At 52.6% G+C, this 21045-nt stretch overlaps 5 protein-coding genes across 5 annotated transcripts; all 5 read right to left on the bottom strand.

Moving 5' to 3' along the window:
- Positions 1-331: 331 nt before the first annotated feature.
- STEHIDRAFT_92092 (uncharacterized protein) lies at positions 332-2402 on the bottom strand (the record flags this gene model as incomplete). The annotated part of the gene is made up of 5 exons (XM_007300760.1): positions 2021-2402; positions 1658-1793; positions 1122-1538; positions 665-791; positions 332-456 (listed from the first exon to the last, which is right to left on the bottom strand). Exons 1-5 carry the CDS (start codon positions 2206-2208, stop codon positions 332-334), a joined length of 993 nt encoding a protein of 330 aa, XP_007300822.1. The 5' UTR covers positions 2209-2402.
- A 308-nt stretch (positions 2403-2710) lies between these two features.
- STEHIDRAFT_92087 (uncharacterized protein) lies at positions 2711-4229 on the bottom strand. Its single transcript, XM_007300759.1, has 4 exons — positions 3818-4229; positions 3596-3731; positions 3237-3530; positions 2711-3162 (listed from the first exon to the last, which is right to left on the bottom strand). The coding sequence occupies exons 1-4, from the start codon at positions 4172-4174 to the stop codon at positions 2864-2866; spliced, it is 1086 nt and encodes a 361-aa protein (XP_007300821.1). The 5' UTR covers positions 4175-4229; the 3' UTR covers positions 2711-2863.
- Positions 4230-8377: 4148 nt separating this feature from the next.
- On the bottom strand, positions 8378-9802 carry STEHIDRAFT_45387 (terpenoid synthase; the record flags this gene model as incomplete). Its single annotated transcript, XM_007300309.1, has 3 exons — positions 8378-8704; positions 8895-9183; positions 9366-9802. Coding segments are annotated over 3 exons (1053 nt in total), but the record flags the coding sequence as incomplete, so codon positions are not given.
- An 8331-nt stretch (positions 9803-18133) lies between these two features.
- Positions 18134-18601, bottom strand: STEHIDRAFT_38712 (uncharacterized protein; the record flags this gene model as incomplete). Its single annotated transcript, XM_007300302.1, has 1 exon — positions 18134-18601. A coding segment is annotated over one exon (468 nt), but the record flags the coding sequence as incomplete, so codon positions are not given.
- Positions 18602-19394: 793 nt separating this feature from the next.
- Positions 19395-19757, bottom strand: STEHIDRAFT_37901 (uncharacterized protein; the record flags this gene model as incomplete). Its single annotated transcript, XM_007300300.1, has 1 exon — positions 19395-19757. A coding segment is annotated over one exon (363 nt), but the record flags the coding sequence as incomplete, so codon positions are not given.
- Positions 19758-21045: the final 1288 nt, after the last annotated feature.

Raw genomic sequence — 21045 nt, 5'->3', positions numbered from 1 at the left:
CCGAACCTGCCGCCGCCGCTCCCGAAGGTGCTGGACGACGGCGGTAGCGGCTGACGGGTGGCGATGACGATGACGGGGAGGGGTCGGAGAGGATGAGCTGGACGTACCCGATGGATTTGAAGCCGAGGACGCTGGGGCGTAAAATGATCAGTAAAACAGTTGGAAGTTACGAAGGGAAGGGACAGTGGATAGAGAGATGAGGAGAAGGGAGGTGGGGGTGGAAGGGTGATGGAAGGGAGGGTGACCGGAAACGGGGAAGACGGAAGGTCGGAAAGGGGTAAAGAGTAGACAGGAAACAGAAGGAGAAGGAGACAAAGAGTCAAAACACTCACTAATACCCCTCCAAATTCCTCCTGATCTCATCTTCCATCCCGGTCGGAACCCCATCGAGCGCGAACGTGACTTTCGTCGAATCCGTCGACTGCGCGAAGCTGATCGTCATCGTCGCTTCGTGACCTGTTCATTCGCATTCGCCGTGATAGGAAGTTACGAGATTTAGCGTGAGCCCAGATACGCAGTAGAGATGAATGGAGGACGTGTATGAACGGAGGTGCATGAAGGAAGAAGACGTAGGATTCCAGGAATCGAGAAAGCAACGAAAGAAAAGCGGTCGGGAGCGGGGGTCGGTTCCGAGACGTCATCAAAAAGTGAGGATAAAACGCACCATCAGGCCACGTCGGGCTCTGCAACGCCCACGTCTGCTTGATCTCCTTCCCCGGCGTAAGCGAGAGATACTTCCCCCTCACACCTCCCCCGAACAGCGCGTACTCCGTATCCGGCTTCGCGGCGGACTATAATTCCAATTTCGACGCAGCAAACACCGTTAAAGGTCAGTGAACGCGCCAGATGGGTGAATATGGATGAAACGCAGAAGAGAGAAATTAAAAATGTAAGGGTGGTGGACGGCAAATAGGAAGGCGGAAGGTCGATTGCGAGAAAAAGGGTTAATGTATCAAATAACGTGTAACGTATAGGAATAGGAAAAGGAAATCGCATCGGGAAGAACGTGAGTAGATGGGACAAAGCGAGGCAAAATGCATCGGTGATTGGATGATGGATGAGGAAATGGGAAATGGAAAAAGCCAGGACCGGCGAAATCGAAAGCTCGCATATCGACGTACCTGCGCCGGCGCCCTCGACCACATCGGTATCCTCTTCTCGTCCGTCAAGAGCCCGAACAGATCGTCCGCCGCAGCCTGGAAGGTCGCCTCCACCTCGACCAGCGCCCCATTCACCTTCTTCGCCTCTTTCTTCTTTGCTGGCGCTGGAGCCGGTGCCGGAGCGGCTGTGATGGTGGAGGTAGTGGTGCTGGTGCTGGTGCTGGTGCTGATGGGGGGAGCGGGCGCGGGAGACGAAGTCCGGGACGGATCGGCAGAGGCAGAGACAAGGATGTCTTTCCCGTGGACGTCTACGAGCGCGACTGGGAATTCTTTGAACTTGACTTCGAGAGATGCGGGTAGGGACTTTTTCGCGAGAGCGAAGAGAGAGGAGATGGACGGGTTGGAGGCGTCGTGTTCCGAGCCGAGGGACCATTCGTACTATATAAATATGAAGATGGTGGATGGTGGGGCAGTATTGTCAGTAACGTTAACAGAGCCACGACAATATCAATAGGATATAACAGAATAACATGACACTTAAATACCAAGACACTCACGACATAATCGCTCAACCCATCCAACGTGATCTCATGCGAGACCTCAGGGATGACGAGTCGTCCAGACGCGGTCGTTCCATCCGCTGTACTTCCTGTCCAGTTGAGAACGACGCGACAGTCGTAGATCGTGATCAATCTGTGTTGTTCGCCACCGTCACCGTCATTATCATCACAGCGAGGAGAGCGAGGAGAGGACGGCGTCACATAAAGGAGGGGAAAAGGTCTAGTCAGTACCACGATTCAAATGACCAACCAACCCAAACACCACAAAAAATACAGGCGGATAGACGGACATCTCATCCATCCAATCTCAAAGTCCAAAACCGAAACCGCAAGAAAATCAAAAACAAAAAATCAACCCACTTGCTCTTCCTCCTCCCCAACTCCACATCCCCCTCCACCTCCACCACCTTCTCCACCCCCACCTTCTCGCCCTCCTTCTCGCCCACCTCGACCGTCACGAGCTCGCGCTCGAACCAGGTCTTCGCCCAAGGCGTCACCGTCTTGTTCTTCCAGTGCCAGTTGGCGGTGGAGAGTGGCATGGACGACATCTTTTCTTTCTTTGGCTTGATTCGGTTTGAACAACTGTTTCTCGAAGTGGAAGAGGGGTAGATTAGGTCTTGAACGTTGATGGGTGGACGGATGCGAATGTTTCTAGTTATCTAAGCGATACGAGAGACGACAAGCTGAGCTCGAGGGAGAGTACTTGGACAAGCAAGGTAATGCGATGCGATGTGGTGGCAAGAGAGGAGGTAGTAAGCAGCCGGACGCGTCAAAAGTGAAAGTCATCTCGAGCGGACGCGTCGAGAACATTCTATCGTCTTCCCTCGCACTCGAGCTCCTAATTTATCCGGTTCTTCCACGTCCTCTACAACCCAGCATCGAGATCATTCGTCCGTCTGTCCCAGGTGGATGTGCCGCACTGTTTGCGATGTCTTTCTTCGAATGGGTTCCTCTGGTTCGATTTCAGAGTATGTTACACCATGGCGGTGGCGACAACTTTTACACGCTTGACGACGTGTTCAACACAGAAGAAGAAAGGAAGACAAAAATGTTGATATACAGATTACAAGATGTGACAAGAGACTACTGTATGAATAGGGTAAATATACAATGCATCTTCTCCCCCAATGCCCGACTATCCGTACAACAGGACGATGCATGCTTTTGAGAGTCCGTTCACCAAATCCAACCCCTCACTAGGCCTCACTCCTTACCCTCCTTACCCTTCTCTCCTTCCTCAGAATCCTGCGCCGCCCTCTTCCTGATCTGCACATAATTATCTCCCTCCTCCCCCGTCGGCACCGCCTCCACATCCCCAGAGATCCTCCCCTCCACCTCAGGAACTACATGTTTCCTCTGCGCCCTGATCAGCTCCAAGTCGTGCGTGAGCAAGCCGTGGCCGGCAACGGGGCCGTAGAACGACGTCGAGCCGAGCGTGGCGATGATGCAGCTACCGACGAGGATGGAGAGGTAGAAGCGGTACTGGGAGTACCATTTTGGTGCTGCACAACCAAGTCATTCACGGTCAGTTCCCGAATCTATTCTCAGGTCAAAGTGGCAAAAAGCAACAACGCACTCCACCCAGCCCCGGTAGCCTTCAAATCCGCCCACCAGAGACTCGTGAACCCGACCCATTGCGCGATCAACGCCGTCGTCGGATCGAGCGCCAAAGTCGGCCATGCATAGAGCACGGGCGCGGCACCGAGCGCGAGTCGCGCATAACCCTTGTGGCCACCCAAGCCCGCGAACTCCATCCCCCAGTGGAGGGCGCCGAGGAAGGAGATCATGACGGCGCCGTAAGTGACTTGGATGTTGAGGGCACGGTCGAGGATCGTGAGGGCGACGCCAGGGTCGAGGTTGGTTACGGCGCCTTGAGGGGCGAGTGTTAGTTGAGTGGGTTGAACTTGAAGGAGAGGAGGGAGAGGGGAGTCTTACCAGAGGTGGCGAGACCGGCTTGGTAGGCGAGGTAGCAGGTCGTGGCAGACGCGAAGATATAGGGAACGCCTCCGAGCAAACCAAACACGATATACGGCTGAGGGACAGACGACGCCACCGAGCTCGTCACATTCAACTAAAAACAAACACCGCACGCCACACGAATCACGAATTAGCCCCTATCGCGCCACACATTGCGGCGTTAGCACGGCGGTGACTTACGAAAGTCTCCTCGCCAGGCTGCACGGTGTCCCTCGTGAAGTTCCCACCAGCGATCGTCCTCGCGAGGTCAGTCGCTGAGTTCCCAATTTCCTCCTTTATGTTTTGTGTCGCCTGCTCCGGCGTCTGAGACGCAGGTCTTCCAGAGACTGAGCTCGCTTCTCCCCTTGTCTGCTGTTGTTGGAAAGCGTTGGCGAGTCGGAGAATAGAGACTCCACGAGGTGGAATGAGAGGCGTTATTCCACCCTTTGAAGAGGCGTGTGCGAGACGGGAATAGGGAGCTCGCAGAGTAGGCCCTAGGGAACGACGAGCCGCGGTGCGAAGGGCGGCGGGGCGTGCGAGAGAAAATGCGTTCAACATCGTCGCTGTCGATGTCGGGATGAGCGAGCGGGTGGTTGTGGTTATGGTTGAAGTTGATGAATTAAATGGGAATGGGATTGCGCTGGTTGGCGGGAGCGGGTTATAGAGGTGGGCGAAAGCCCCTGACGTCGTCTGACGTCATGTTCAGCTGAATGATCGCTCCGCTTTTGGAGCGACGTAAACTCCCTCTTGGGTCCATCGAACAATGGCCACTGTGGCCCAGTCCCACGATGTGCTCTCGTGCTTATTATCATCTCTGCCGAGTCAATGCTGGCCCTTCAGGATAATCTGCGACAGCGTAACCAACAACTCGAACCCGTCTAACAGACATCTTCATCGTTCAAAAGTCATCGAACTTCTCCGCTTCCAGGTCTCTTCGTCGGCCCCACTGCAAGTCGAGACCACAGGCTCCCCGAACAACGCCGTCCTCACTAACTTCGCATCTTTCAATCTTCCTCATCAGTGCCTCGACTCTCAAATAACCTCCAACATCTTCGATTATGTAGGTCTGTTCGATCACAATGCCATTTCGTGGGCAACACCAACGACGTATCGACCCGGAGCGCCCATGTCGTGGAACCTGCATCGCCGCTGCTCGCAACAGTGCTTGACCGGGGTAAGGAAATCCCGTCTACCTGGCGTCGGTAATTCCGAATGAGTAGGAGCATGTTCATCCTTCTCGTTTTGTTCCGAATGCGGATATGTCATTGACTTTGAACTCCGCGCACTGGACAGGGCTGTTATTACACCGACGTCGGACGTCTTGGTACAGACTTTCATTTGGACATCAATTTTGAGAGTCAGACACCCTGTCAATTTATTGGATCTCCACCGTTTGGCCGCTGCACTGAATCGTGTGGGTTTCTTCCGATCGCACTTGATCGTTGCCTGACAGAGAACTAACCATTCTTACCGGTCTGTTGATTTCTCAGCCTGCTCGAACAACGAGGCTCCTTCCACACTCTTCGATTCTCATGGATCAGAATGGGCACCATTCTCCCTCCCTCAATTGTTTCCCACTGGTGGCATCACTGCTCAATGATCATCGAAAAATAGGCCTTTCCAAGTATGTGTGAGGAAATATGGGATACTAACCGCCGAGTTCTCAGCCAGACCCAAAGTTCAAAATGGCAGGAATGAGCCCGCATCGTCCGTGAGTACGTTCATCCTTCTCTCCTCTCAGAACTCCGGGTTGACCCTCGAACGTCTTCTAGCTTTTCATCCGAGTTCACCGGCGGTCAGTACTTTGATCTGAGATCCCAGGTCGACGTTCATCTCACTTAACCGAAAGCCAGAGCTTACGAACATCTGGCAGATCCGCCGGACAGAGTATGTCTCTCGCCATGCGTTGGAAGAAGAAGGCTCCCTACTTCTCCATTCTCTTCGAGAATCACGTATAGGTCATGTATCTCTGGGTTGGTGCACGCTCAGTTTGTGTGCAGAGGTAGATGAAAAACTCGTGTTTCGCTATTCTTTTTGTCTTTTTGCCTAAGTTCTCATGATCAAGTAGCGAAGTGTCGCGGTGACTTGAGTACCATGTACACGTCTTGCTTCGAGGCTCTTCATTTTCTCATTCGGAGCTGCTATGAAGAAAGGGATCATCGTCTCCACCCTTCGGACCGTTCAGGTTCGCAACTCACGCTTTTTTGCCCTAAGTCTCCGCACCTCGGACATTGGTAAATCTCAAGAAACGTTTCGTTTTCATACCGCCGATGGGTATCGTATCTCCGAGTGCTCATCCTCCAGTTTTCCTTCCTCACAAATATTTATCGCTCGCACGATACGATGAAGAAAGGCGCATTTCGAAATTTTTGACGTCGATACCTACACGGACCCATAAACTCCGTCTCATGTCTCAAGCTTCTGAGTCTCGAGCAATAAATATCCACGTCTTATCTAACGTACCGTCTTTTTCATTCATCTAGAAGCGTGAAGCTCACCGTCTCGATATACTCTAGCTAATCCCTTGCTCTTCCTAGATCAGCAATGGGCCCGCAACTCTGCCACAGTCCTATGACGCTCTCCCTAAATATACACCTATCCGGGCTCCCTCAGGCCTCAGGCCTCTTCCTTCACCTATAAGTAGAACTGAATCCTGTCCGAATTGACCGGGTGACCAAGTCGCACACCCACGCCGATGCGCACGCACGCACGCATATACTTACCCCAAGTCCCACGTACGCATATACTTACACACGGTAACATACCCACCCATAGAATGGTCCCACGCACACCCAATTCGCTTAACCTTCAGACGTCCCAAGCTTCGAATCGAATCTTGATCCCGATGCAGGCCCACTTTGCGTATCTCGACCTCAAGCTAATCACCGATTCGGCGTTCGAGTTGAATAAGTATGCCGGGGAGACGCTGGCAGCACAAGAGTCAAGACAATAAGTTTCCTGACCGGCGTGGCTCTGACGACTCGAATTCCACGTTCAATCTCGCCATCCTCGCACTCAATCTCGCCGCACTACACTACAGATTACAGTAAGTGAGCTAGCACCGCTACATACCTTCATCCCCACTTTAACCCATTGTCGTCCACCCATCGGTTTTTAGATCCAGATCCAGATGCATATGGCGGGACTCGGAAGGTGAGAGATGGTAGCGGAAATCTATTATCTCAGAGCGTGGTCGTGTTTTTGTCTCCCAGATATTCGGCCAGCACGTTGTCCGTTGGAGAACAATAAGGCCCTCCTGAGGCCTGAGCGTTGAGCCCTTTCGAAGCCGTCGGCGGCTGTAATTACTAATACCTAGCGAAGTGGTATCGCGGAATCAGGTGAAATTCGTGGTTGTGTTGCGAAGAGACCGACCGAGTTGACGACAAGTACATACAGACTCCAGAGCAAAGCGTGAGATAGCCTAAGTGGGCGATTCAGAAATCGTCATGTCGCAAATATTCGCCAGGAGAAGGAGGAGTTAAGAGATGTACGGAACTAACTCCTCCGGTGCAAAGTCCGTATCAACGGCGAACCATGAACGATAAGCCCGTTTCAGTCTCAGTCTCTTTGTTCGTCGTGATCGGTAAATTCAAATCGACCAATACCGCAATCTTTCCTGCTAGTAATCCCGAACAATTCGAACAATATCAGAGGCACGCACGAGAGGATATGACAGTCATTCAGTGTGGCTGTCATTGCAAGGTGGGTGGGTGGATGGGTACTAGTAATAGCGGTACTCGGAAGGCGAAAGAAAGAGGGAAAGAAAAGAAACTCTATATACAATGTGCAATGCAATGTGCGCGAACGAAGATGAGATCGTGACGATGCTAGAAATGCGATGAACACGAACACGAACGTGGATAGAAAATCGAACGAACGAAATAATGCTGAAGCCTATGGGTCATCATAAGGGAGTCATGTACGTATCGTGCATAAGTCCAGATGCACGAACTGAAGGGACAAGGAGCAGTCAACAGTCCGAGAGGCGAAAAGGCGAACATCGAGCCAGAGCACACACACAATCAGGCAATCAGACACACAAACGGAGACTCTGAGGTACACCGAAAACATCGAACGTCGAAGACGAAGACGAAAGAATTTCACTGATACAGTATAGTGTAGTATGAGTAAAAAAAAAGCTCAAAAGCTCAAGAGAAGAGAGAAGAGAGAAGAGGGAAGAAAAGGGCAATAAGGAAAAAACCGATGCATGCTTGTGTATACGTTATCGATCCGTAAGTGAGGTCGCATGCACCATTAGCAGTAGTAGTTGAAGAGTGAAGGGTTGAGAACGAAAAGGTAAAGAGGAGGGTAACGAAGTAGTTGATAAATATTGTAATGTTATGTGTGGGGAGAAGTCGTCAGGGGATCATGAGTAAGCAGCCGGAGGAGAGAGAAGAGGGATGCAGAGACGGGAGAGAGATGAAATGTTGAGGACTCGAACCGAAAGCCAAGGAGAACGCCCGGCCCCGAAAAGACGAAGAGGGGAGAGGGAGGCAACATATGGACATGAAAGAAAGAAGCAGGGAGGAAACCCACTGACGACGACGACGACGAAGGACGAACAGCCGAACCCACCGCACTGTTCAGGCCGGTGCGAAAAAGGAGAGAAAACAACAACAGAAAATAAAACAGAAGCGAGGTATAGAGCACCTGTCGCCCGCCAGCGCAAACCACCAGTCTCCTCTCAATCTAAGCAGTCGCAGCCACCGGCGTCGACGCATAGATGGGGGGAATGTGCTTATGCCTTCCCTCCTCCATCGGCAACAGCTTCACGAACCGCGTCTTCTTCACTTCCGCGCCGGCCTGCTGGAAATACCTCTTCGTCATGAAGCTCCAGTGCAACGAGCCGACAATCCAGTCCTGCAATCCCTGGACGTAGCCCGTCACCCAGCCGTCGACTTGGGGCCCGAGGTGGGCGAAGGAAGGAACGCGGGCTTTGTTCTCGACGAAGGCGTCGATGGTCTGTTTGCACAGTCCGCCGACGCGGTCGATCGATTCTTGGAGGGTGCAACCGTCGTGCTCCATGAAGATGCAGATCATGTTGTGGGTGTCGCCGCGTGCTTGTTCGACGTTGTAGGAGAACACGTCCTGGAAGACAAAAGACAAAAAAGAAAACAGAGGGTCAGATGGGATCTCACATGAGAGAAGCGTCGGACGAAGTAGAGAATATGGAAAGAAAGGTGAGAAGAACGAAGAGGGGGTGGCTGGTCGCGAGGGGATATGGGTAAACTGGGCAGGCGAAAAGACAATAAGAGTGTGGCGTGTGGCGCATACGTACATTAGACCACGTAACCAAGTCGTTTGCGCCTTGGTTCAGCGCCTTGATGACCGGGTGATCCACCACTTCCTCTGGCAACTCAAAACCAAGCGCGTACTCGATAAGGTCGAAGACGGGCTTGCAGCCGGAGGTGTCCCTGCGCATGTCGATATAGGACTCGAGATCAGGGACGACCTCACCGCCACGGTCGTTCGCCTGCTGCTCGACGGCCTGGAAGAACATGTTCATTGAGGACTTGAAGCGTTGTTGAACACCGGGCTTGGCCTGCTGGATGCAGCGTGACCAGTAGCTAAGAAAAGAATGCCGAACAGGAAGGAAAAAGACAGGAACACGAGTCAGCATGAATGTTCAAGACATATGACACGCCACCCGATAAGGAGAAATGCGACGTCCGCAAGGAAATAAATGTCGAAAGAACGGAGGAAGGGAGGAGAGTGGAAATGAAAGACGGAAAAAAGGCGGGGAACTCACTCCCGAGCAAGCTTCACAGCTGCAACCTCCTCGATAACCTCTCCATCGGCGTTTACCGTCGGCTGGAACTTGTCGGGCCACTCGAAGGCGTTCATGACCCAGTTGGCCAACTGCGTCGTGTTCTTGGCCATCATGCCATCGGAGATGTTGTCGAGATGGAAGAGGTAGTTCATGAAGTCGTCCACGACGCGAAGACGCTCGGCAGGGCAGTCGTGGTAGCAGTAGGCGGTGAGCTCACCGGCTTGGAGGCCGTTCATCGCGGCGACCTTTTTGGGGGTAAAGTGGGGGACGAAGGAGAGCATCCACGCGAGGGATGCGGCAGCTTCCTGGTCGCCTGCAGGATGGTAGGTAAGAGGAAAGTTACAATGCGAGACGAGATCTGGGAGCATGAAGGAGGTGGGTGGCGAGAGCGTTGGAGTGGGAGAGGAGGTGCGAGAGTGTGCGGGAGAGTCGAGCTCTGACGCGACGAGGGACGGTGAGCTAGCGGTGGACATGATCACGATGAGTGCAGAGGAGGAAGGGCAAAGTCGAAGGAGGATGGTATCCGAGCGTGGGATCTTTGTGCGGAGGAAGGGGGAGGAGGATGCCCGGCTGTGTGCAAGACAATAAGAGATCAAGAAGATCAGGGATGTGTGATGGTCCCTTGAGGTGGGAAGTTGGGGCGAGTTGGGAAAGAACGTACATCTGGATGGACGCTTTATAGGTGCGGAGGGGAGCCATGATGCAGTAAACGCCCAAGAGTGCGGCTCCGGTTAAGTCGCGTTTGGAAAATAGCGAACAAAACAGAGACTGGGGATGGTCCAAGCCGGGCCTGTCAACCGTATTTCCGATATCTGTCACAGGACGGGCAAGCGTCCAGGGCAGACGAAACAAAGCAGAGACAAGGAGGCAGTAGTTCTCGACGCGATGGATCTCGGACTCGATGACGCTTCCACAAGATCTCGTCCGCACAAAGCTTGTTGTACTTCAGGCAAGCCCATTTCCTCCACAAGAGAGCCGATCTGAGACGCGATCTGGCGGAGGACAGCTGCAGAGGCGCGGGCCCGCCGATGAGTCGCCACACCGCTACGGCAATACAGACCCAAGCAGCCTGCATAGCTCCGAGAAGGTAAAATCACACACGCGCCTAGCTGCTAAAACGCGGTAGAACGTAAATCAAGAGCGTACGGGGGCTGCTTATTGTCCGACGAGGGCCCACGATTGGACGCAGCACTCCCCCGAGACGAGCAAGACAATAGACCCATCCAGCCGAAAAATCGAAGCCGTATTCGGATTATACTGCTCCCGGGCCACCCTCCGGCTCTTGTTCGCCGCCTCGGACGACCGCTGTGGACAGTGTGCAGAGTGCAGCTGGAGCGGATCAGCGAGCAGAAAGTCGTCAAGAGCAATGAAGAGCGCGGCCCGGAAGCGCATTTCTTGTTCGTCCGTCCCATAACCGGAAGGCGCGTTGCCTCCGCTACTCCCGCAACGTGGCAACCACCCCGTTCTGGAAGCACCTCGCACTCGCTCTTCTTCTCCGTGGTCTGTCTCAGACATTTATCAATCTCCTCTTGGGCTAGCTTCAGTGAGTGGTACGGTATTCAGCGGATGAGACGCCCCCCCATAAATTTCTTCTCTTGTAGCTGTCTAGGCCTCCCAGGATCATTATACGCAGTGCCAGGAATATTCTCATGCCACGGCGGTAACACGATGACCGGCGGAATGACTGCAGTGGCCATCGCTCTTCTCAGATCGGTTCCACGTTAATTTTGGGTGTGTGTGCACCAGCTCCGGAAGTTTTCTCAATCTCCTTGTGGCAGTGCCCCAGGAAGTTGAACAACATTCTCTGCACACCCCCGCCGCTGATCCGCTCAGAACCCATCGCATCGACTGCCAGGCTTTCTTTCAACTTGCTTCCCTCCCCTTGGAAGCACCGCACCATATGTGCCAGAGACCATCACTGTTCTACCATCATCTCCATCACCCGAATCTGAGGCGGAACGCTCCCGTTCATTTTGCAGTGACACGCAATAGTGACCGTGCCGTCTGACGTACATACGAGCGCCGTCTCTCCAAGCTCACCGAATCTCTGAATCTGGCATGTCGTGGCAGTTTTATTCTCTCTTTTCCTTCTCACCACGGTCATCGGCCGTTGCTCGGGTTTATAATGATGATGACTGACGTTGACGGAGGGCAATTACCGCTGTCCACATCGTGCGTACACTTACACTTCATACTTACACGCCGTTGCCCGCACTTTATCGTCGATCTCAGCCTGAGGATCCTTACATACTTACTGGCCTTCCAAGCTTCCAAGTCAGTAGTAAGCCAATCGAATCTTCTCCAAAGTTACTCCTAATTCGGGACGATCAGGGGTTGACTCGTTGTTCTGCGTTTCAGGTCTTTTCTTCTGACAAATTTCCTTCACTTACCGAGAGGTAGACGAGGGTCATGACGTGCGCGCGACCTCCGTCCTCCGCGCTCGTCGTAGCCTTCGTAGTCGTCCCGCCTCGAGGCTTAGAGTTACGAGTCATAAACAACGACGGCGAGGCGGCGAGACGGCGACCTCACTGCCTCTGCCCAATGACACGGTCTTTCTCTGACATTGGACGAGCGCTCGAGGTTGCGTAGTTTCGATGGTCTTGTTGTCTGGCCTCAATTGAGCCCAAACATTCCGTGGCGTCGAGTTCGCCGTGTCAGATTTTATGTTCTTCCTTCCGAACGATTGTACAGGACCCCTGCGTATGCTGACGGAGGTCCCATCCTGATGCGACGAATTTTGGGCGAAAAATCGCGTTTCGTCCGATCCGTAGTGCGACGAAAATGGCCCGTCGATGCTGATGTTCCATCCCGCTATGCGGACGAAAATGCCTCCTGGGGACGCAAAAAATGGGGTAAACACGGCCAAAAACACGGGCGAAAAACACATTTTGAGAAAATTTTTGACAAACAGGGCTTGAGAAGGCCCAGGAAGGCCTTATGCGGAGCGATGTTCCATCCGATCGTGCGTACGGAAATGGCCAAAAATCCGATGTCCCATCCTCATGCGGACGAAAACACCCCCCAAATCGTGCGACGAAAACGACCGATTTTGGGGGTTTTCGGATGGGACCTCTGTCAGCATACGCAGGGGTCCTGATTGTACATGTTTGACGTCGGGCTTCTTGGGATAACACCCTCCCACGCTCACGCTCTCTTTCGCGTCCGAAATGACCCGACGTAGATCTTTGCAGGTTATAGGCTTCTTCCAATGAGGGGAGGAGGATTGGCTATGTAGAGACTTTAGACGAGTGGGTGGAGACTTCTGGCTGAGCTACAAGACGTAGTGAAAAGCGATGGGGTCGGGACGAATATCTCCGTCGCGTAGACTCAGACACAGACACAGACTCGGTCAGGCGAACTGCATAACGACTGCGACAGAAATGTGCAGTGGATGCATGCTGTGGCTCTGCTGTAGTGGAGTACTCTTACTCGGCGAGTCCACACGTGTTACGGATCGCCCAGTGGCCACGTCTCATTCTGCGTATCACTGTAACTGTCTCTCACTTACCTAGCTGCTCTCGTTCTTGTGGTGTAGCCGGAGACAGCAATGCAGACGATGTAACGCGTTGTGATAGAGGACCGATGCGTTATGGTAGAACACTGATGCGTTCGCTAATGGCACATACTATCCTGAATCGAGCCTACCAACGGCGAGGTCTGAGTATCGGGCACCTAGCGGCTCTTTTCTGTGTGCCATAGTGTAGCCTGAGGCAGCAATGCAGACGATGTAACGACGTTGGTGGAGCCGTTGGTGGCACATGCTATTCTGAATCGAGACGACCAGTGGCGAGTTGGCGTACGCTTGTGCAGAGGTTTCACTGTGCGATGCGATACTTCAGCTAAGTTCAGCCACCGTACGGAAGAATTCTACCTGGCCGTTGAGCCGCAGTAGTCTGAGATACACCATGCTTAGTTTAGCCACTCCTAACACACCGTACGAGCTTCGTTGTTCAGAAGCCCTGACAATCCGAGTCGTCGCAGATCTCTACACGACCCACGACCCACTGCCAATTCGACTCTTCTTCTTCTTTCGCTCGTGCTTCAGTGTGTTGTATTGTTTATCAGTGAGATTCCAGGCAAGGATTAGGAGTCAAGATCTCCCGAGCCTTATTGTTATTGTTTTCTCGTCGGCTGAGACTCAGACTCAGATACGGTGACGTTCATCGATCTGCAGCTGAGTCTGAGGTCTTTTCTACACCCGTGTATGGCGTCGATAAGCCTGAGAACCCTGCGCGGTGCGGAATGTAGAATGGATGCGTTGAATCTTCATCTGTCGGCGTTGATGTTTGATTTTGAATAAACGCACCTACCCTGGGTATGCTTTCATATTCGTCGTTCTCCTGTTCAATCGTAATTGTTCTCCGACGCTGACGATGTCATTTTCATCGTATGCGGTCCATGACCTGCGGCACGTCCATGAAATTTCCGCACACTTGCCTGCGGTTCGTTCCAATATCACATATTCATCTCGCTTAGGGTCGTCCGTCTTCGTCTTCGTCAAAGCACCGCGATATCATCTTCATATCCTTGTCCGGCGTGGTATTTTCCCAATTGTTTGTTCCACGGTCCTCTGACCATGACCATGAACCACGCCGACCGACGCGGCTATCTCATTCCAAGCCAACATCTCATCTGATCATCGTTTGTGTTGTGTTTGTTGTTCCGCGAGGACTCGGAGGAGGAGGGCTCGTTAATTGTTTACTGGAGGGAGGTGTTTCATCTTGGCTGTGGTGCTTTGAACTGATACTGATGATCACCGAGCTGGAGCAGGTATACGGTGATACATGCATTACCTGCAGTTGTTGTTCCGTGAGTCGTCGTTAATTGTCCACTGGCGGTCATGTTTCATCTTGGCTATGGTACCGACTGATAATCACCGATCCATAGCAGGTATACGGCGATTCATGCATCGCCTGCAGCTGTTGGTCCTCGTAATGCGCGTCTGCGGAGTACAGCTCGCGCTTTGACGGTTGCTCGTGCATCAATATCCGTTTTATGCCTTGAAGAATCGTACAACACACTGGTGGCACGTAAGGCGCAATATTACAGTAACCGAGTCACTCCACATGTTTCAGCCATCTCCAGTAGACTAACAGGCATCCTTTTCTTTGTGTTTAGGTGATAATCACGGTTGATCATGGCGTTGATAGCGTTGCCACAGGACCGCCATTCTCGAATGAAACGAGGAAGCGCTGGACAATGGAGGTGATTCAGCGTTTGTTTGTCTACATGTCAGTGTCTTTCCTTCTTGTGGACGAAGCCAACCCATTAACCTGCGCTTTTGCTTTTCCTGGAGGCTGTGAAAGTTGTGGCAGTCGTTTCACGGACTGATTTTCCGTTTGAGTTCACCGTGGCGTTGACGGCGGAGCCACAGGCCCCAGGAACTAGGTTTCAGTGGACGTATGTTTTTCTCTCTTTCTTTCTACACTGCCTGTCTAACAAATAATCACGACAGGTACTGATGACGATGGCGCAGGTTTTATCTTGTTTCGAGGGCATACATATGGACGATACGAGCTCACTTGACCGGTGCGAGGCCCATCTTGATGAGGTCGTAGTTTGTGGCAGGAATAAAGTTGTAGCAGATGGGCTACATTGAGCACTCTCCTTGTCGTTTTCAGTGTGCCTGCGGGGGTCTCATCTATGCGTGAGTACGTGCGTCCTATGTTTGTTTTCTGTTTTCTGATCTTGATTTTGGTCTGATCGTTGATGGTACCTCCCGTATAGGTTACAAAGCCTGTGTGACAAAGACTCGGGAGAGAAGATGCCATCGCGCTCTCGTCCATCTACCGACTCGCAATCCCTCGGCGTCTCAACAAACGCCATCACATACAGGAAGGAATAGCGTTTGTCATCCGGACCTCTGTGCCTCTGAGATATTTCTTTCTACATTGTGTATCCACTGGTCACATCCCCATCCTACCACTTCTACTATATCGCATCCCGCGGAGCGCTGAAAACTTTACTAGCACGAATCTCCGCGCTTAGAAGCGTCGGTCTCATGGCTCCAGCGAGTTCACCGTCAGAGACACCGAAGCGAACCGGGAATTTCTGTCAGCCATGTTCATTTCCTTCTGTGGCAAACGCCACAAGTTAATCGTGCAATCTTATACAAAATCGCGTCCTATGGTCGCCCGTCCGATACGTTTAGTGGCCGAACATACCGAGCAGACATTCGATTTCGTGCAGAAATCCACTAGTGCACAAGTACTCACTGGCAAGGTGTCCGATTTTGACGAACGAGCGTCATCGGCAATGATACCGCCGGGCAATTGCCTTTCGCAGAAAAGAAGATATCCCAGATACACCTTGTCTCTTTCCTTTTTAGAACCGGATCCGAGCACACTTATTTTGAATCATTATAGAAGATGATCCCCGGGATGGTTCGCACGATGGCAGGAGCCGTCGTTGACGGTAGCTAGGAGAAGCGGAACGGTAGTGAGCCAACGATCTCTCTTACCGATTGCGACGGACTTTGATATTTTTGTAGTTCAGTGGTTTATTCCTAGCCATCGACTTCGCGTCCTCCATCATCCTCTTTCCTCCGCGAGCGCTCCTCGGACAAAATTAATTTGACGCCAGCCGTGACGCGCTTGGACTTCGTCCTCCGAAAAGTGTCTGAGTGCGACATAAGACTATCTCTTCAGGTCATTTCGTGTGAGCGGAAGTCATTGTGTTTTCGGACAAACGTCCGGAAGGAGACTCTGAACATCAACATCTGTGCCAGTGTCCGCACAAATCTCCACAGAAGTATGGGTTTCTCCATGGATTTTTCGGTAAGTACTGCCCTCCAGTCCCCATATATCGTTCCTAACCTCTAAGTTCTATTCCTTGGCTTGCTCTCGCTCTCCCGCATCATACCTCGCAGTATCACCGTGAACGGAACTTTCTCCGCAGTCGATATTGGGTGCAGAGGCATCATCCCTGCTGATGATCGCATGCGTTACACACGTCCGTGCATTGTGCAACAGAATTCCATTCTCATCTCGAGTGAGTATTTCTGGATCTATCTTGCGATCTCTGATAGTTCCTTGCTCCGTTTCAGTGTTGCAGAAAGTTTCATTACTACCACAGATGTATCACGCACGGCTGTCGGTGAGTTCTGGTGAGCAAATACCGAGGCCCTGTCAGTTGCCTTTTCGTCGTGCCTTTTCGACTGCTTCTTGGATGCGCTGGTCTTTCTGAGCCTTGAACGGCTTGTTTCACGTCCCGTCACCACTCGGGAGTACACAAGGATAATCAGTACACAGGACTGCGCCCATTTGTGGAGCCCTACATGAATGCCTCCATTATGTTCGTTCTTTCGCTCTCTAACACCTCTCCACTGCCGGCACATTTCTTCATTTCTCTGTGCAGGCCATTGGGTACTGTCACATCGGTGAAAACACATCGATAATGCCATGACATGTCCATGCGTCTTCCTGCATGCAGTATTGTCATCTCGCTTGCAGTCGGGGGTCAATGTCGTGTGCACCGACAATAAAGCTATACGTACACGCTACTAATTAGAGCCCCGCACCATTCACGCAATATCCTGTGAGTGTCACGGTAGGTCATTAATTTCGACACTTCCCATGAGACCATGAAACTTGTTTCAAACAACCTATTGTACTGCCCCTCACATTCTCGGTATCACTGACATAGAATGACTCGCTTTCATCTAGGAAGCCGCCCTTTTATGTTCGCCCATACTCCAGCTTGCGCTGGTGCGGTGCGGTACGATGCGGTAAGTACTCTACAGCTCCCGTTGGGAATGGCTTATAGATTACTGTATTCACATTCGCCTACAGGTAAATCTAGGATGACCTGCGGTTCTGTCACATGAGCTGGTCTGGTACAAGGAACAAGATAGCGACAACTCGAAGAAAACATAGCAAGGGTAGAGTTGTTCAACACAACAAAGAGACTTCAAAAAGAACGCCAAAAACAAACCCAAAGTCCACTCCGCATCCGCTGTTCATCTAAATCGTTCCCTCCCGACCTTCCTCCTCCTCCTCCTCCTCCTCATCGCCGTCATTCCCTCCCGAAGACGGACTCGAAGGAGCAGCGCTCGTCCGTGGCAAACTCGCATCATCCAACCCAGACAAACCAAGTCCGAGTCCGTCCGAGTCCGAATCCGTCACCTCTTCAGGTCCTTCCACATCGCCAAGTTGACCGTCATCGCCACCATCCGAACGTTGACCCGCGCCATCATCCACATCCCCGAAATCCACATCCATCTCGTCGACAGCCTCATCCAAGTCGTCCTCTCCCCGAGTCTGCGCGTCCATCTCCGCCGAGTCAGCACCCCCAGGCCGAGGCGGACTCGGAATACGAATCCGCTCCACCGAACTCAAAGCAATCGCGCGCGAATCCATCGAGATGTCAACCGCCCGCTTCTTGTTCTTCTGCTTCTTCATTGGCCTCTCCTCCTCTTCGTCGTCATCGTCGAGTTTGCCGTAAACTATGGAAACAAAAGATGGTTTTGCGCCCGGGAACGGCTCGACCGCGCTGTTCGTTGTCGTTCGGGACGAATATGAGCGCTTCGAGGCGGAGGGTCCGGTAGCCTCCTCGGGCGAACGAGGGAGTTCGTGTACGATGGGACCGTGGTCTTTGGACCAGTCGAGCGATGCGCAACCTTTGATCAACTCGCGTAGGTGTCTCGGGTTGTCCAGGCGCTTTATTTCGTCTTCGCGTTGTTTTATTAGGTATGCTCGCGCCTTCTTCGCATCCTCACCCTTGTTAGTTACTTTAGCCGCTATATCTACATACCGGGGTTGAAACGCATCTCGCATAGATATGAGGACATTGTTGAGAGCGTTGGGAGTGAACCGGGTGGGTATAGTCGCGTTGGGCCAAGGCTGGGAATCTGTCATGACATTGTTTTTGGCGTTGCCGCCTCGCATTATACCATCGGCCACGGACCTCTCCTCGAAGATCACCTGGAGTCGTTCCTTTATCCGTTCGCCGCTCAAATCGTGATTGCCATACCTAAGTGCAAGGTAGAGGAAGGCCCAGAACACGGACTCCATGTCGTCCATAGCGAGGTGCGGCGCGCTCAGTGGGTCGAGCTGTCTGGCTGCCGAGATGAATCTCCAAGTACCCGTCTGGTCCGGCAGTCTGGGCTTCCCTGTGTTCATCAGGTGCGGGCGCTGAGCGAGCTCCCAGTCAATAAGGAATCCACGTTCTTTGTAGATCATGATGTTGCCGAGGCTGATGTCACGGTGACGCCAGCCTGCCCGTTCCTCTGCGTACTGCAAGACTGTAAAAACGCACAAATAATATATCACAAGACAGTCAGCGTACGGCAGGGATTCCCAGCTCCACGACTGACATCCGTCAGCCAGTCAGTCGATCGAAAAAATTAGGCATACCTCCGAGCACATCGTACATCACGACCGACTCTTCTCTCCAACTTTGGAACGCCTTCGACTCGCGCGCAATCTCCCGCGTAATCAACCTGTACGGCCTCAACACTCTCTTCGCCGCCCACACCGTCCTGTCGTCCTCCGACTTGTGATTGCCTGTGTTGAACTTGGCGAACATGGTGCCGAATATGGTGTCGTAGCACTCCCCGTACGGCGCAACGTCCCAGGCGCAGAACACGGTCGGAACCCGGAGCACCTTGTTCTTCCGGAGCTCCTCGAGTATATCGTGCTCGGGAACGTACGTGGGCGTGGAGACGCGATACGTGTCCTTGAGGTGAAAAAGCTGTTTGGTCGGCAAATGGCAAACGACGAACGAGCGTGTCCCTTTGGCAAAGGGGCTCCGATCGTAGATATACAGGGGAGTAAGAATGAGGAAGGAATAGGACGACTTCTCATCGCCCCCATCGTGGTTGCCCTTGTCGCCGCCTTCCATGTCTGCCGAGAACGAAACACCGTCCGGTGCGGGGTGGGAGTTACGAGGATAGCGAGCGGCAGTGTTCTCGCCATGGGGAGGGGTACTCGGAAGCATTTTGAGGAAATACGCCTTGCGCGCGGAGCGTATCTTCGCTGTTTCCGGATTTCTCTTCTCCTCTTCGTCGATGATCATTTGGCGAGCCTTCTCAACGCGTTTGGACTCAGTCGCTGAACATCGCAGGATAGAGCAATCGAACCCACGCTGGGCCCGGGTCATGAAGCTGTACCGCCAGATGAATTCGGACAGAAGCGAACTAGAGTTGATTTCGAAAGCCTCGGAGACGACGGCACCGGCACGCTCCCAGCGGATGAGACGTGCGTGGGTTCTCATGACGAGGATGGAGAAGAAGAAGAAGCGAAACTGGAGCTGGAAGATGGCACTCGCGTACGAGCAAATCTGGCTACGCGTCGCACGACCGTCCACCGTCTGCGCTTCGAATGGAAAGCGCTTATCGCGCGAGTCGTGCTTGCTGCCGTCGTCGAACGGGTCATAGGTGATGTTGGGCTTGAACTCGTGGGCACTGTCGGCAAGTGTGAGGTCTGGGGTGTTACTGGTAGGGCACCACTCTGAGTCGTAAGTCGTGATGTCAGGCTTGAGACCGTCGCGGCGAAGATCTTCACCCAGGGGTACCGTGTGGGGATCGGAACGACTGTGGGTGTCCTTGTATTCCATCCTATTGTGATCGAGCTGGCGACATGTAGCAACCTATGAAATAAGAAGGGAAAGGCGTGAGAGGCGGCGACTAGGCAGAGCAGATGGAAGAAAAAGCAGGAGATTTACAAAAGGCTGATACATGTCCCTCTCGTGTTTCTTGTCAGTAACACCGTGCCATGACACTGTTGGCATTATTCCCGAATCTTTGGGCGGCTTTGGCATAAAGGTGTTGAGGAACGTCCTAGCTTTCATCGGCCCGGTAAATTTACCGGCACATTCAGTAAACAGCTTTTTGTTGATCTCTATGAGCGACTGTTGCGAGGACGAGTACGGTTGCGTGCTGTCGAGGTTCGGTGATATCATGGTGTTACATAGTCCCAAAGCATTGCCAGCTGGACGTCGTCGAGAGATGGTCTCATCGCGTGAAGGAGCGTCATACTGTGACCTGTACCCGGCGCGTCCGGCGAGTCCGGCGACGCCTGGAGGCATCCGGCACTGCCTGGAGGCAGACGAGTTATGCCTTCAGGCAAATTCGAACACAGACGAGTTGTGCCTCCAGGCAGGATCCAACACATACGAGTTGTGCCTCCAGGCATGTTCGTACGACACGCTAATTGCCTGGAGACACAACTCGCATGTGCTCGGAATCACCTGGAGGCACAACTTGTGTGCTTGAATATGCCTGGAGGCGCAACTCGTATGCGTTCGGATTCTCTCCAGGCAAAAACATTCCAGGTTGGTTCCCGCGGGGTAGGGGGTGAATAGGGGGTGAGCAGGTAGGTGGTCTGCAGGCTGTAAATGGGCAAAAATAGGGCTATGGGGTCTGTGAGCAGGGTGGACTGAACGGTGAACCAGGAGAGAATGATAGGCAATAAAATTGCGGGAAAATGGTAGAATAATAATACATATATGCCTGTGCACCCTTGGGGTACTAGCCTGGGTACCAATAGGGGAAACAGGGTGATATGGGAGTATTTTTGTAACTTTGCAAGTTTTGAGATTTCGAACAAATGAATCACATTGCTCGGTGTCGTTTCGATGGAATCAGTGTATAAAACGTGAATTGATGATGTGATTTGGCGAGATGAAGGAGGCCAATTTTGGGAGTTCTGTCTATTTGACA

This window comes from Stereum hirsutum (genome assembly GCF_000264905.1).
Source record: "Stereum hirsutum FP-91666 SS1 unplaced genomic scaffold STEHIscaffold_3, whole genome shotgun sequence".
In the NCBI taxonomy this organism is placed as follows: domain Eukaryota; kingdom Fungi; phylum Basidiomycota; class Agaricomycetes; order Russulales; family Stereaceae; genus Stereum; species Stereum hirsutum.
This window is presented reverse-complemented; position numbering and strand designations above follow the sequence as displayed.

Bases quoted from the DNA above. Each gene is read 5' to 3' on its own strand.
- STEHIDRAFT_92087 (XM_007300759.1), bottom strand. From the start codon at position 4,174: ATGTTGAACGCATTTTCTCTCGCACGCCCCGCCGCCCTTCGCACCGCG. The intron at 3,732-3,817 runs GTAAGTCACCGC...GTTTGTTTTTAG, and splicing joins AGCCTGGCGAGGAGACTTTC to TTGAATGTGACGAGCTCGGT. The intron at 3,163-3,236 runs GTGCGTTGTTGC...TTGGTTGTGCAG, and splicing joins GGCTACCGGGGCTGGGTGGA to CACCAAAATGGTACTCCCAG.